The sequence below is a fragment of the Siphateles boraxobius genome, unplaced genomic scaffold, assembly GCF_051911475.1.
Source record: "Siphateles boraxobius isolate OS27281-9 unplaced genomic scaffold, OSU_SipBor_1 9, whole genome shotgun sequence".
Taxonomy (NCBI): Eukaryota; Metazoa; Chordata; class Actinopteri; order Cypriniformes; family Leuciscidae; genus Siphateles; species Siphateles boraxobius.
In genome coordinates, this window is record NW_027509219.1 from 23,172,499 (window position 1) to 23,187,126 (window position 14,628).

The following is a 14,628-nucleotide window of genomic DNA, read 5'->3' on the forward strand; positions in this document are numbered from 1 at the left end:
TCTCACCCTTTTAGATGCGAAAATTAACGTTCCACTAGGATGTGCCAAAATAAAAGACTCTTTAACAGTTAACACATATTAACAGAAAATTTATAAAATAAAGCTCTGAAATTATTATCTTATTTATACTTTTCTTAGAGTTAGTTACAGGTGACAACTGAACTGATAATGACAGTAACCATGGATACGAAGGAGTGGCGGGAAAAGAACCAAGGAGAACAGGAACCAATCAAAATACAAACTGAAAGTCCAAAAAAACAGAAATGTGACTACCTCCCCCTCCTGGAAGGCGCAAACTTGTGCTGTAGACAGATCAACTGCGGAGGGAAGGGGCTCAGGAGGAGGACGAAGAGCAGGTGAAGGGCAGACAGAATGTAGGAGGGACCAGGGTGGAGCAGACAGTGCAGGCGGCCTGGTCAGAGACGACGAAGGGAGGAGCCATAGTGGAGAAAGGGCTGACGACTCCAGGGGGCAGACTGACGGAGGCGGAGCAGGTGGAAACCTGGATGTAGCCGGAGAGCCGACAAGCCAGGGCGATGCAGAGGATACCGAGGGACATGGCGATGCCGCCGGCTCAGGCGACCAAGGCGCAAGCGGGGATCCAGAATGCCATGGTGGAGCCGGAGCGACAGAGGACCAAGGTGGAGCTGGAGGGAGTGAGGAGCCCAACGGAGCTAGAGGGATGAAGGGACGAGGCAAAGCCAAAGGAGTGTAGTCCCGAGGCGAGGGCAGCCCGAAAAACGACCAAGGCGTAGCCGGAGGGATGAGGGAGCCCAGCGGAGCTGGTGGACTAATTGGCCACGGTGGAGATGAGGGAGCTAGGAGCCAAGGTTGAGCTGATGGACCGACGGGCCTAGGTGGAGTCCTGGTCGCGGAGGCCGGAGGCATGTGGGTAAGCTGTGGAGCTAGCAGGAGGTGGCAACAATCTGGTTGAGGAAGGGATGATGAGAGGAGGTGGGAGAGGGAGGCTGGGTGGGAGTTCAGGAACAGGCTCAGGAACAGATTCAGATACAGGCTCTGGGACAGGAACAGGTCTTGGGAAAGGAACAGGCTCTGACTTGACGGCAGTCATCCTGGCAGATGGCTCAGGCAGTGTGGTGTCGGCAGCCATCGTGGCAGAGGACTCAGGTGGCGGTCATCTTTGCTGAGGGCTCTGGCGGCGTCAATCTTTGCCGAGGGCTCGCACTCAGGCGCAGCTGCCGTCTTGTCCGAATACACCGGCACGGCTGACCTGGCATGAACAGTCTCAGTCTCGGCAGGACTGACGTGAACCTCTAGAAGGGTGGTCTCGACGGGAGGAGACTCTTGAAGGATAGTCTTGGCAGGAGGAGACTCTGGAAGGGTGGTCTCGACGGCTGCTGATGGTTGTTCTCTGGATCGGGACGCGACGCTCACCAAAACACCTGGCGATGGCTTCCCTCCAGCTTAGTCCATCAATGTTTGGGAGGTCGATGGCCTGGTGGAAATTGGCCCCGATCCAGAAAAGCAACTTGAGGGTTTCATCGTCGAGGGGGCTAATGACGGCTCAACGAACAAAGTTCTCACCAAAGCAGAAAAATTCTGTGCTCTCTTGAGCTATGGCAACAAATATGGCCCTGTCATCTATACGGGCTATACGGGTCCAATCTTCTGTCAGGGTGGGTTGCAGGAAGGCAGACGGAGACGAGGATATATTTCCAAAACGAAGAATTATTTGCAATTAAACACGGCAACAGGTAGCAACACAAAATAATAAGACTGAGATCAAACAAACACTGACTAAACAGAAGGAGCTTAAATACAAACACAGATAACACTGATTAATAGAACACAGGTGATACAGATGACGATGATGACTAAGCAGGTGACACAACTGAACTGATAATGACAGTAACCATGGATACGAAGGAGTGGCGGGAAAAGAACAAAGGAGAACAGGAACCAATCAAAATACAAACTGAAAGCCCAAACAAACACTGACCCGTGACTACACATATATATATATATATATATATATATATATATATATATATATATATATATATATATATATATATATTAACTACTTTAGTTAACATAAACTAGGAATTAACAATACTTCTACAGCATTTATTAATTTTAGTTAATATTAATTTCAACATTAGTTAATGCACTGTGAACTAACATGATCAGCTGTATTTTTATTAACTAACATTAATAAAGATTAACTAACATAGTAACAAATGTATTGCTCATTGTTAGTTCATGTTAGTTAATACATTAACTATAATGTTAATTTATGAACCTTATTGCAAAGTGTTACCATATATATATATATATATATATATATATATATATATATATATATATATCTCGGACCAAACTATCAGCCAAACAAGACTTAAACAGAAATCTTCAGTTAGTAAATAAAGAAGATATAATTTTTTTTGTCATTTTCTATTCATAGAAGCAAAGAAAACCCTTTTTCAACAGGATAACTTATTCTTTATTGAATTTTTCCTTCATGGATTCCATAGAACAATACAACAGAATTTCTGGATAATTTTGGTGATTGAGTTTTCAGCATGGTCATAACCATTTTCATCAATATCTTCATAAACGCTAAGAATATATCATACACATTAAATACAGCACAACCCAAAGGCATCGAGAGTTTCACAAGACATATCAAACACCACTAACAACGGAGAAGTTGAGTAGCATATTCATTTGGAGGAGGAGAAGAGTGGGCCAGAGCAGAGAATGGAAGAGAAAGAGAAAGAGAGAGAGAGAGAAAATGAGGGAGGGAGAGACACGCTAATATATTAAGCAGGCCGACGGCCATCTACCCAAAAGCGAAACCTGGTTTTCCTCAAAGTCGCAGGCAAATTAAAGAGTTTGAAAAAATATTAGATAGTTAGTTACAAGTCTGGGTAAGCTTGCATTATGAGCATCTGATCATGCAATAATATAAAGAATCTCTTCATAACAACGTCTGCATCAGCCCTGAAAAAAATGATTATCAACTCAGGGGAAAAACAAATCTGGTGCACTTACTAGATTAACTCAGCAACCTCATATGATATATACTGTTTGAATACTATACAGAACAATAACTTTAAGACTTTATTGCACCAGTTCAACGTGGTTCAAATGGTAAATGTGAATTTTGTAGCTAATTTAAATGACCCCTTTGATTCCAGCCAGGAGGTCTAGCTATCCCGTACATTTTTGATCATCTGGCTTTTTCAGTGAATGATTGATCAAGCAGAAAAATAATCTAAACTGGCATTCAGGTAATCTTCTGATGGAAATCATAGAAATTTCACATTACACCAGTTCATGATATTGGTTAAAGAATGTGCAGGTACTTTATATATATATATATTTTATATGTACATCTGAAAATATACCTCAATATCACAGGCTTAAATCCTATAATATTGTATATGTTTCTGAGAGAAGGAAAAGGGAAAATATTGATGAAATTGAAACTGGCATGTATATCTACATTACTGACATCTCAACACACAAGAATGATTCTCTCTGTCCGGTGCTCACACAACACAAACGAAACCCCAATCCATTTATATATTTATATATCTAGTTTTAGCATCCTCTAACTTAAACAGCACTACATCAACACAGCACTCAGAGGCATTGTGTCATGAACAACCATGCTAATTCTGCACCGAGAACGCATGAGCTTTTCATAATACAACGATTTAAGAGAGAGAGAAAGAATTGAACAAAGTCAACATTTTCAGTTAGGAAATGAGAAATGCTTTGAGATACCCTTGACCGTTTTGCTTGCTGGTTGAAGTAATGTGGTCCCTCCATGAGTTTGAGAATGATTCTGCCCACGGTAGCCCTGGACGCCCCCCACCGCCTCAGTGTCGGTCACTTTAGTGCTCAATCCCACCCATGAAGAAATAAACAGCAACAAAATACCAAACAAAACTAAAGAGGTCAACATACAAATGGAACAAACTGTACCAAACCACAACCCACCAGAGTTTAAAAAAAGTAACAAGGAACAAATTCTGTGGGGCTTTGTGATTTTTTTCACATTATTATTTTTGTTATTATTGTATTAATTTACGGTCTCTAAATTGAACTAGACTACACTGTTATAATCCCATACATATCATTAGGAAATATATATGTTTATATATATATATATATATATATATATATATATATATATATATATATATATATATATATATATATATATTAGTTTAGAATGATATCTTTACAGCACAGACAAATACATTCTCTCAAGTTTAGCATCACTATTGTCAACATCATCAATAAAAATTCATATAGCAATGCAATAAGATTCATATATTTTGGTACAGTATTTAAGTGTTTTGAAATTTGATCGAACATTTTTAGTTGTATACGTCACAATAATAAACAGCACATTAAAACCCCTCTGCTTTATTCCCTCCCCTCAGTATGTGGTTTTAGATTAGCCCCGCTCCCTCCCCTCCCCCCTCCCTCCCACCCACCCCTCTTATTTCACAGACGTAAGCACAAACGCACAAACAGGAAGTGTGAAGAAGTGTGGGGTTGTGGGTAGGGTGCAGGCACCACACTGCTTGAGTCACACAATCAACTTCTTTCTGTAGAGAGAGAGAATACACTGATATTAAAATACTGGCTGATAATAACCAATAAATGGCTGATATTCAAATTATAAATGATTTTGTTCATATGAATTTCATATGATTTTGTTTAGTATTAAAATTAATACTAAAAACTGAAATCAAATGTTTAAAATGCTACAAGCAGTGCTTGAAGTTGGGAAAAAAGTGGCAGTACTTTCCCTCTTTTGAAGTGTGGGCGGTGAGAGGGAAAGTACTGCCACTTTTTTTCGAAAAGCTCATGCGTACTCGGCCACAACATGTGAGAAGTGCCGGTACGCAAGAAAAAGTGAGGTTCCAAATTTTTTTTTAATCTATAATCTGGGTCATTTCTTTTCCTTTTTTTTTTGGGCAAGTAGAAGTTCTGAATGGCCGATAACTTAAAACTTTAGTAGCCAAATTGGGCAGTGGTTGAAAAAGTTAATTTCAAACCCTGAATATAATGTACAGTATAAAAAAGTCATTTGGAGATTGAAAAGAGCTCCAAAAACGTACCTTCCATTCACCAGCCATCTCCTGCTTCCTCAGATATGTCTTCACTCACATTTGGTTGGAAAAGGAGGTGGGTGCCCCCTGCTGTTCATAGCCAGCCTGACCGTATTCTGCACCCTGATTGTAGCCTTGCTGGCTGTAGTCGGGCTGGTAGCCTCCCTGGGAGCCAGCGTACGGGTCAGGCTGCCCATAACCTCCCTGTCCATAGGAATCAGGGGCGGGCTGCTTCTCTTGGGCGGGCTGTTGGCGCATAAAGGGTGCAATGATCCCGGTCTCCTTGATTACAAACCACAGGTTACCTGTCCACAAGATCAGGTTGACAAAGCCAAAGACCTGGAGAGGAATAAAAAGTTAACAATGCAGTTTCAAATTTAGTTTGATTCACAAGAGAGACATTAAAGGACACTATTGTTCACCCTAATTTTCTACTCACCTTCGTGCCATCCCCAATGTATATGACTTTTCCTTTTTCAAATAAACACACATAAAGATTTTAGGAAAGTAATCAATCTCTGTGAGTCTATATAATGCAATAGGCTCCGCTCAGTTGATGCTTGAAAAACCACATTTAGATATCGTAACAGTAATCCATGTGACCCCAGTGGATGAATCAATGTCATCTGAATCGAAACGATAGGTACAGTATAAGAAAAATACAAATGTTTTTTACTTTTTTGAACAATAAATCATTGCTTCCGGTCAACTGTCCTACAGTAGGTGCGTTCACAAGTTCAGTTTGACATGAACATAAGCGCGTTGTGAAGTTTTCGTGAGAAATGGCAGTCCTCTGTCCTTTCATGTTACTTCTTGTGCAAACTTTACAACGCACTTACTTCAAGCAATTATTTATTATAAAAAACAAACAGAAATATTAGTATTTTACTTGCACACACCTATCATTTTGCTTCAGAAAACATTGATTCATTCACTGGGGTCAGGGGCGGAGTGGCAATCGGGAGAGTCGGGACTTTTAGTGTTTTTCGAGGCCACGATGGCCGGTCTGATTTTAGTTATACATTGCAGGTTCTGAGCAACACCATCCGGCGGCCTGGTGTGCGGCCGCTACCCGCTTGTCAAACTGTGCAGCCTCTCTGCTCAAAATGTAAATAAATGGTCTTAAATGGTCTAGTGGTAGATCTTTTGCCAAGCGTGTCAGAGGTTACGTGTTCTAATCCACACTCGTATAGTTTTTTTTTCTCTCATCAAAACTGAATATGTTCATCAGTGGTTATAGACACTCTATATCAAGCGGGGACACGTTTGTGTGCATTTTATTTTGTGATTTCACCGGAATGAATAGAGAGTCCCTGAAACAGCGATAGATTGAAGCGCGCGTCCGAGTGAAGACCTCATACAAGAGAACACTGTATCCATGCAACCGATCGCCGCGGCAAAGATCGCTCAACTCGAGTTCAAAAACAACACATTTTAGCACTAGATCTCTTATTTAATAGTATATTAAATAATATCGATCCTGAGAAAAAGTGGTGGGACACTTCACTGGATCTAAACAAATCAATATAACCATAGATGTGACCAATAGTGGTGGCTTTCTTAGTCTATTGAAAATAATTTTGCAAGGGTTCTTGCAAATTTGTTAAAAAAAATTTCCCAAAAAATTACCGGCCTGATTGGGGTGGTATGGATCGCTGTGTGGCAGCCATTCAATGGCATTATATGGAGATTTTTATTGGATTATTTTCCTAAAATTATTTTCCATTTTTGTTTTTGTCTGAAAAAAAAAGTCATATACATCAGGGATGGCACAAGGGTGAGTAAATGATGAGATAATTAAAATTTTGGGGTGAACTGCATAAAAAAATTGGTTTTATATTAATAAGGGAATTTCTCATAGAGCTGAGCAGAACTGACTCACCACAGAAGTATTAAGACCGGACATGACGGGGTCGTGAACTTCACGGCAGCGGTTGCCTTCCTGTTCACAGGCGGGGATCAGTTCCAGAACCTTCTCTGGGTCTGTAGCTGTCTTGACATCCGACAAACCCTTCGCCCATGCAGCCGAGCTCACCAGCCACATGAAGGTGAATACACACGTCACGCCAAAATCCTGCAATCATTTTATTCATATAGAATTATATATAAACATACAGGCTTGGGATGTATGACACAACAAGCAGTTACATTAAATGAAAAGTTCACCCAACATTCAAAATGCTGCCATTATGTGACATCACATGTAAAAGTCTGTATCAATTTGTATCACTCCACTTGTTTCTGCCGGATCTATACTGCCAGCATTTCTCACAGAGAGCGTCAATGGCAAAACCACTGGCCAGGAGCAAACCCACTATAATTTTATAATTTTATCTACTCCAAATATCCTTTCTAGCATAGGCATGGAATGACATGATGGTGAGAAAATAATGAAATATTTATAATTTTTTGGGTGAACTAAGCATTTAACAAACTGCTGGCTTACTGCTTATATAACATGAAAGAAAACTCACAATCAGTGGTCCTTTATTGTTTTCGCGGTACTTCTCAAAGGCAAAGATATAGATGCTGAGAACGGACATGGAATACAGAAATGCAAAAACGGCTATGGTAACGAAGAACTCTGCCGAGGACGAGTAATCCCCGACCAGGAAGAAACGTTCAGTCTGGCCATTCTTGCAGGCGGGGGCATCGAAATACACTTGATGGAGCCTGGAAGAGACACAGGGCAACAGGGTTACTGAGCAATTATTTACTTATTTACAACAAAGGCATTTAAACTAATCTAGAGTGACTATACCACACCATGAAGAAAAAAAATGACATATGTACTGGTAGTGTTTATTTGGGATGGCAAACAGCACTTGAAAAAAAAATTGAAAAAGCAGTGTGCACAGAAACACTACATATCACTACATTATCAATACATAACATATGATAATACATAGTATTATGTATTAAATAATGGTACAGTATTATGTTACTTATTGTTCCACACAATACAAATGGTTCTTGAATATATAGTTGCATTTATATTTTAAGAAGAGGGACCCTTTGAAAAAGGATCATCATATTAAGGGGTCTTTGAAAACCCTGTCAAATAAAACACCGAAGGGCTGCATTATAAGCTGTTTCTAAAAAAGTAAATGCATATAGATGAACGAGTACAACTACAAATAAACAACTACGGTATGGCCACACAGGTGTTAAAGTACCTGAATGGATATTCAAATTCCACATCTATTTTCAGGTCACTGTCAGATCTGTTCCTGCACTCCACGCTCATCCTGAAGGAGCCGGAGTAACTCCCGCAGGTGGAGAATGCAAAGATGGCAAACACCTGGAAAAGAGAGAGAGGTTTACATTTATGCATTTGGTAGATGCTTTTATCCAAAGCGACTGATTAAACACTTATATACATACAAAAATCTATGAAACATTTACAAATACAGTATATACATTTCAGAGGAGATTCTGAATATTTATTTATTCCGTTATTGCAGTATACATTCAATTAGTTCATTTATTTTCCTTGGGTTTATTTTAAAATTTGTGACTGGTGCAAATGCAGTAATACCGTATTTTACACATTAAAACTGTTTACTGAAGGAGGTGTGTATCAATGCAATTAAAATACTGACTAAATAAATCAAACAAAAGCATCTTTTACCATGCGAAACCAGCATGCTGACATGGGCATAAGCACATTATTTTTCTTTTCAGGATTTGAATCGGGGAGATTGGGTCATAGAGATTACTTATGGACTTTGGCTGGCGGAGGGACTGAATGGAAAATGAAGCTATTAAATTTCACTGAGATACTCTGCCATCTGTCATATCACTGTGCTGTGCTGTGTTATGAACCTAGGCAACACGACAGGAGATGAAAACAACAGACACACATCAAGCCACAGTAAACCATGCTAAACAAAGACAAAGCAAACATGTCAAATGAGGCAGGAGAAACCAGTAAAAAAGCCTTCATGTAAAAAATATGTTAAAAAGAACCAATGATCGCTACCACCAGACCAGACACGGTCTAAGCAAGACAGACTATTAAATAATTATGATAAAGAGTCAGGTCACACAAGCGAAAACAGACCAAGCCAGACTAAACAAATCAAATCTGATCAAACACAATCAGATCAGCTCACATTACCAAGCCCAGAAAAGACAGAAACCAACCCAAATGAACTAAACTGAGTTTCTCGATTCAGGGAATCAATTAAACTGAGAAAATGTAATAAATGTGATAAAATGACTTGTAATAAATAAATAAATAAATAAATAAAAAAGATAAATTATCTTTAATGATTAAAATTATGTTTTTTTTTTATAATGCGAGACACGGTTATATTTAATTCTAAGTCCACCTATGGTGAAAATCAAGCTTTTAATGTTGTTTATATGTCTATATGGTGTTTTAATATGCTTTAAAGGGGTGGTTGATTATGATTTCACTTTTCTAACTTTAGTTAGTGTGTAATATTGCTGTTTGAGCATAAACAACATCTACAAAGTTACGACGCTCAAAGTTCAAAGCAAAGGGAGTTATTTTATGTTCAAGAAATTGCTTTTTAAAACTACAACAAATGGCTGGTAAGGACTACCCGACATTCCTCCGGGGTTAGTGATATCACCAACCCTAACCTTTACATAAACCCCGCCCCCGGGAACGTGATTTATAGATTATCATGACAGAATATGCTAATCAATGACTAAGACAACTACACATAATCTACAAATAAATTCATCAACTAACCATTCAGAAATGTTGTCTGTTTGTTGTCACTTTTTCTTGAATGTCTCAATATTTGTCTGACTCCAGTTTGAACATGAAAGGCTAAAAGTTTTTGAAATTTTCAGTGCATGCATGATGAATGAGTTGTTGAAGCTCCGCCCTCTGTGACGGGGGCAGCAGCTCATTTGCATTTAAAGGGACAGACACAAAAAACAGTGTGTTTTTGCTCACCCTCAAAAAGTGACAAATTTAACATGCTATAAACATATCTGTGGGGTATTCTGAAATAAAACTTCAGAGACACACTCTGGGGCCATCAAAGACCTATTTTACATCTTGTGAAAAGGGTATTATAAGACGAACCTTTAAGACGAACCATGTGCAAATTCACAAGTCAACACCATTGCTGAGTATTTTCTCCTTAAAATGGCAGTGAACCAAAGACAGTCTCACAAAAGCAGTTTTTCTGATGTCACGTCAACCGTGTGATTGTCAACGAGTGGATCTCTGAGCTGGTGTGAATGAGTGGAGGCGGGGCTAATTTGCATATTTATAGAACCAGGTAAAGTAACTGAGGCAAGGGCGTAGAGTTACATTCAAGCTATTTTAAGGCATGAAGATTTTTTTTCAAGGAAAAAACTTTTAAATATGTCATTTTGGTTATCAAAGATGAGTATAAGATAAAATCAGATAAAATTAAATAATGAGATAAAATTAAAATTATTGACTTTAATATTTCTATTAATAAATTATGGCATATGGTTGTGTAGCCTACTTGAACAAACATTTTAATATATATTTAATATATAAAATATTTAACAAATATATTAAAACACACTGTAGTGCCCTGTGGCATACAGACAGGATACAAGGGGTCTTGTTTAACATTTTACTATGTAGCCTGTCATTTGATTATGCCATTTTCTACTCTGCACAAAGTGAAGGAGCACTGTGTGACAACTAGATGGCATCAATACCTTGAAAGATAAGAGACATGCTCAGGTGGTGGCTTGCAGTGTCCAAGAGTGTTCAAAATTTGAGAACAACTCAAGTTTTTGCAAATGAGGAGCTGAAAACGCCAGGCAGCAGCAAACAGCTGTGAGGTTCAGGTATGGCGTATGTAGATTGTGTTGGAGTTTCAGCTGGATTTAGTCCGTATATCATATTGTATATGCATATACTGGTCGAGTTGAAGTTGCTACATATGCTAAATATTGCAGTTTAGATGCTTTCATTGTGAATAGACTTCACAAAAAGTTTATTAAATTGACACTGTATCTTTACTGTGGGCATTCTGAAACAAATCTTTACAACTGTAATTGTGTGTAGGCCTATATATGATGATTATATACAAAATATATTTATAAAATTGTTTTTATTGAAACTTTGCCCAGAGAATGACTCGTTTTGGAATGTACCCATTCAGTTGAAAGACCGCCTCTGCAAAAGAAAATTAACGCCTACTTCTACCCCGTTACCACTGTAGCCCCGCCCACTGATTCACACATGACAAGTAGTAGGTAAATAACAGACTGCTGATGATATAAATAACTGATTCGAACAAGGATCAAGCAACTAAGCGATAAACATGCCTTTGAAGAGTGCAAAATGTTGTTTAGTGTCAGTTGTGGAAAACCACAGTCCCAGCAGAACCTTCCTTCTGTCGCTGGATTTGCAGAGAGACTGAAATTAAGAAAAAAAATGCTTTACCTTCTATATTGGATCCGACAGGATCGGCGCAATACACTTATGTAAGTAAAAAAGTTTTTATTGTCACTATTCCTTTGTTACTGATCGTTGATATATATATGTACGTGTCTAACCACAATCACCAGTGACCCGTGATTTCTGATATGTAATGATTGAAGTACAGTTAGATGATCTTTGTCTCAAAATCATTTATTGTTGTTTATGTGTCAGTGAATCAAACCGGACTAAACTGGCAACTTTGTTTCTCTTAGTAGGATGAAAATAATCTGTTATTTAAACTGTGATTAAATTATATATAGAAAGCGATCAAAGAACCTGTGAGTGCCGAATGCTCATCACTGCAACCTTTCATGTCACGATCCATAGATCTAAATATAATGCTATAATCAACACTTTTCACGATTAGTTAAGCTTGAGAGCTGTAAATAGTAAAAATGTGCTAAAAGGTTGCGAGAAAGTTCCACATGTAATACTTAGCTATTTGCAAAGATGTTAGCCAATCACAGCAGTGGGTGTTTACACTGAAGTCTCACAACAGACACGCCCCTTCAAACAGAGCGTTCAAGTCAGAGTTCTAAAATCAGAGTAGGAAAAATGCCTTTTATTTCTAAAATATGACCATTTTTTATGTAATAATCATACTAACGTTATAAGTGCACCACAGGAAACATAAAATAATAAAATAATGCAGTTCATGACCCCTTTAAAAGTTATTTATATTTCATACAATTATATTAAATGAACGGAACCTCCTCTGAAATATATATATATATATATATATTTGTATGCATACAAATGTTTAATCAGAAATGTTCAGCTTATGGCACAATGGTAACCAGTAACAGCTATTAAGAATTCAGCTCCCAGTCCAAAGCAAACTGAAGAAACTTGTAACTGAAAACAGCTTTAGACCCATTTGTATTGAGAACTCTATTGGTATTGAATGCTTCAATACAGTATATCGATGTTTGATATACAAAATTTATTTATAAAAACCACTTATGTAGACATAATGAGGCAGCATAAGAAAAGTGACAGTAGTCATTTCACCATGATATAGATAACTGTCACTTTTCATCTAATATATGAGGGACACATTGCTTAATGCTTAAATATGCTTAAACCTCTGGTTCCAAATGAATGGCTGAAATTAACTAAAACTTGGCTATATTTACATATAAAATGTGTACTTACCCATTGTAACGCTTTGATGAAGCCCAATGGGACTTTCAGCACCCTGAACTGCCCATTGGCAACCAACTGTCAAAAGAACAACATTTGAAAACGTTAGATGACAGACAAACAGACGGACAGACAGAATGATAGATGAAGATGTGTAATGTATGATGTGGTTTACTCTTCACCACGATGACTCATTACACAAACAGGCCTTCGCTCATATAAGAGACCATTTATTTTGAAGCTTTTGAAACCTACGCATAGCATCTGCTGATGCAAAAGCATCGCCAAGAAAATACCCCCAAAAAACGGTATCAAAGCAGCACACGATGAAAAAAAACAACAACATATTGTTTCAATCCATAAATTCTTGATATTTCATATCCACATATATTTGTGTATGACTGAAGCTCGAGGCAAAAGAAGGGAACGATGTGTCGCCAGGAGGACCTTGAACCACGGCCAAAATGCCTGCGCGCGCGTCACCGCCATCTCCGAGCTAAAGAGCCACTAAACAGCAAGCGATGGACATTTTTCCTAAACCGTTATCGCTTTGCACACCAACATCAAAAAATAATAACAATAGATATTGATGGCGTTCGCCTCTAGAAATGTGGTAAAATGCAAGGTCCTTCATGGAGGGCAAACTAATTAGATGTGGCGCTTAGCTGTGCCAGCTCTTTCTATTTCTACTCTATCCAAATATCATTATTATGATATTTGGAAAGCTTTGCTTATCAGACCTGCGGTAGGCTATGTGATACCGATTTTATTCGGACCTAATGACGTAGGAAGGTGCGGTTTCACACGACACCATTGTTTGCCCGTGAGGATGGTCCTCCTTTAAACACGAAAAAAAAATCAATACATCGATTTTAGGACTTCTCTTTACGCAATTTAATTATTCATTGCAATATGTAATATTGCCTTACACATGAATGCAGCCCGCATCACCTTGCAAAATGTATCCGATGATGTGATAACATTAATTACCAATATGATTGTGTCATTCAGTAGGCACAGATTTCTAGATCCCTGCCTATATTGCCTAATATTAGCCTATTTAAAAAATAAATAAAAAAGACAAGGACCAGAGCTCGGAGCTAGTTACACAGTGTTGGGATGGAAGTCAGCTGCCATTTTAAAGAGCATCTCCACAAGCGCATCTGCATATTATAAAGGCCCTCGCGCAGTCGCTTTGGATTGATGAATCGCTTTCGCACTAAACACACTGTAAGATTGCAAAATATATGTTGATATCATACCATTACATGTTTATTTAATAACTGTGTAATTGCATATTCCCTTTTAGGAATACGTCATATACGTCTAGTAAATCTAGCGCTTCATCAGTTCTGCTTCATACAAAAATCATAACGTCTACCATGTAGCCTATTAAAAACGAAAATTGAGGACGTCATGAAAAAAAGACATTAGCAGTGCACAGACGGACAGCACCAGCAGGGCACCTCTCCCTATAAGAATTTTCCACCATAATTTCTAAACGCATATCTTCCTCGTCTACGATCAACCCTAACTGAAAGACAAATGAAAACATGTACATGATAAACCCAGCAATAATATACCAAAATCATTTTTGCATCAAAAATGCCCTACCTGATTTACAACATCCATGTTAGTCGCCTGCTCGTAGATAGGAGAAAAGCTATAATCGGGAAGGGAGTGATGGAAGCGGAACAGCCCGCGCGCGGAGGGGGAGCGCAGATCGACGGAACAGCGTCAGTTGCGTCACGCACTTCGAGAAGGCGTTTTTGGTGCGCAAAAAGCGGGATGAATTGACCGACACCGATCGCAGTAGAGCAGTGACATCATTAACCTGTCACAATTTACCTGATTCTTGTAGCATTCATCTTAAACGATGCACTCGAATATGATATTTACCCTCTAATGAGTTGTTGTTTAAATTGAAGGCGGCTCGCACTG

General features: G+C 38.6%; 1 protein-coding gene across 1 annotated transcript; it reads right to left on the reverse strand.

Moving 5' to 3' along the window:
- Positions 1 to 5,102: 5,102 nt before the first annotated feature.
- sypa (synaptophysin a) lies at positions 5,103 to 14,409 on the reverse strand. The gene is made up of 6 exons (XM_077224081.1): positions 14,302 to 14,409; positions 12,700 to 12,765; positions 8,270 to 8,394; positions 7,568 to 7,766; positions 6,976 to 7,167; positions 5,103 to 5,432 (listed from the first exon to the last, which is right to left on the reverse strand). Exons 1-6 carry the CDS (start codon positions 14,317 to 14,319, stop codon positions 5,148 to 5,150), a joined length of 885 nt encoding a protein of 294 aa, XP_077080196.1. The 5' UTR covers positions 14,320 to 14,409; the 3' UTR covers positions 5,103 to 5,147.
- Positions 14,410 to 14,628: the final 219 nt, after the last annotated feature.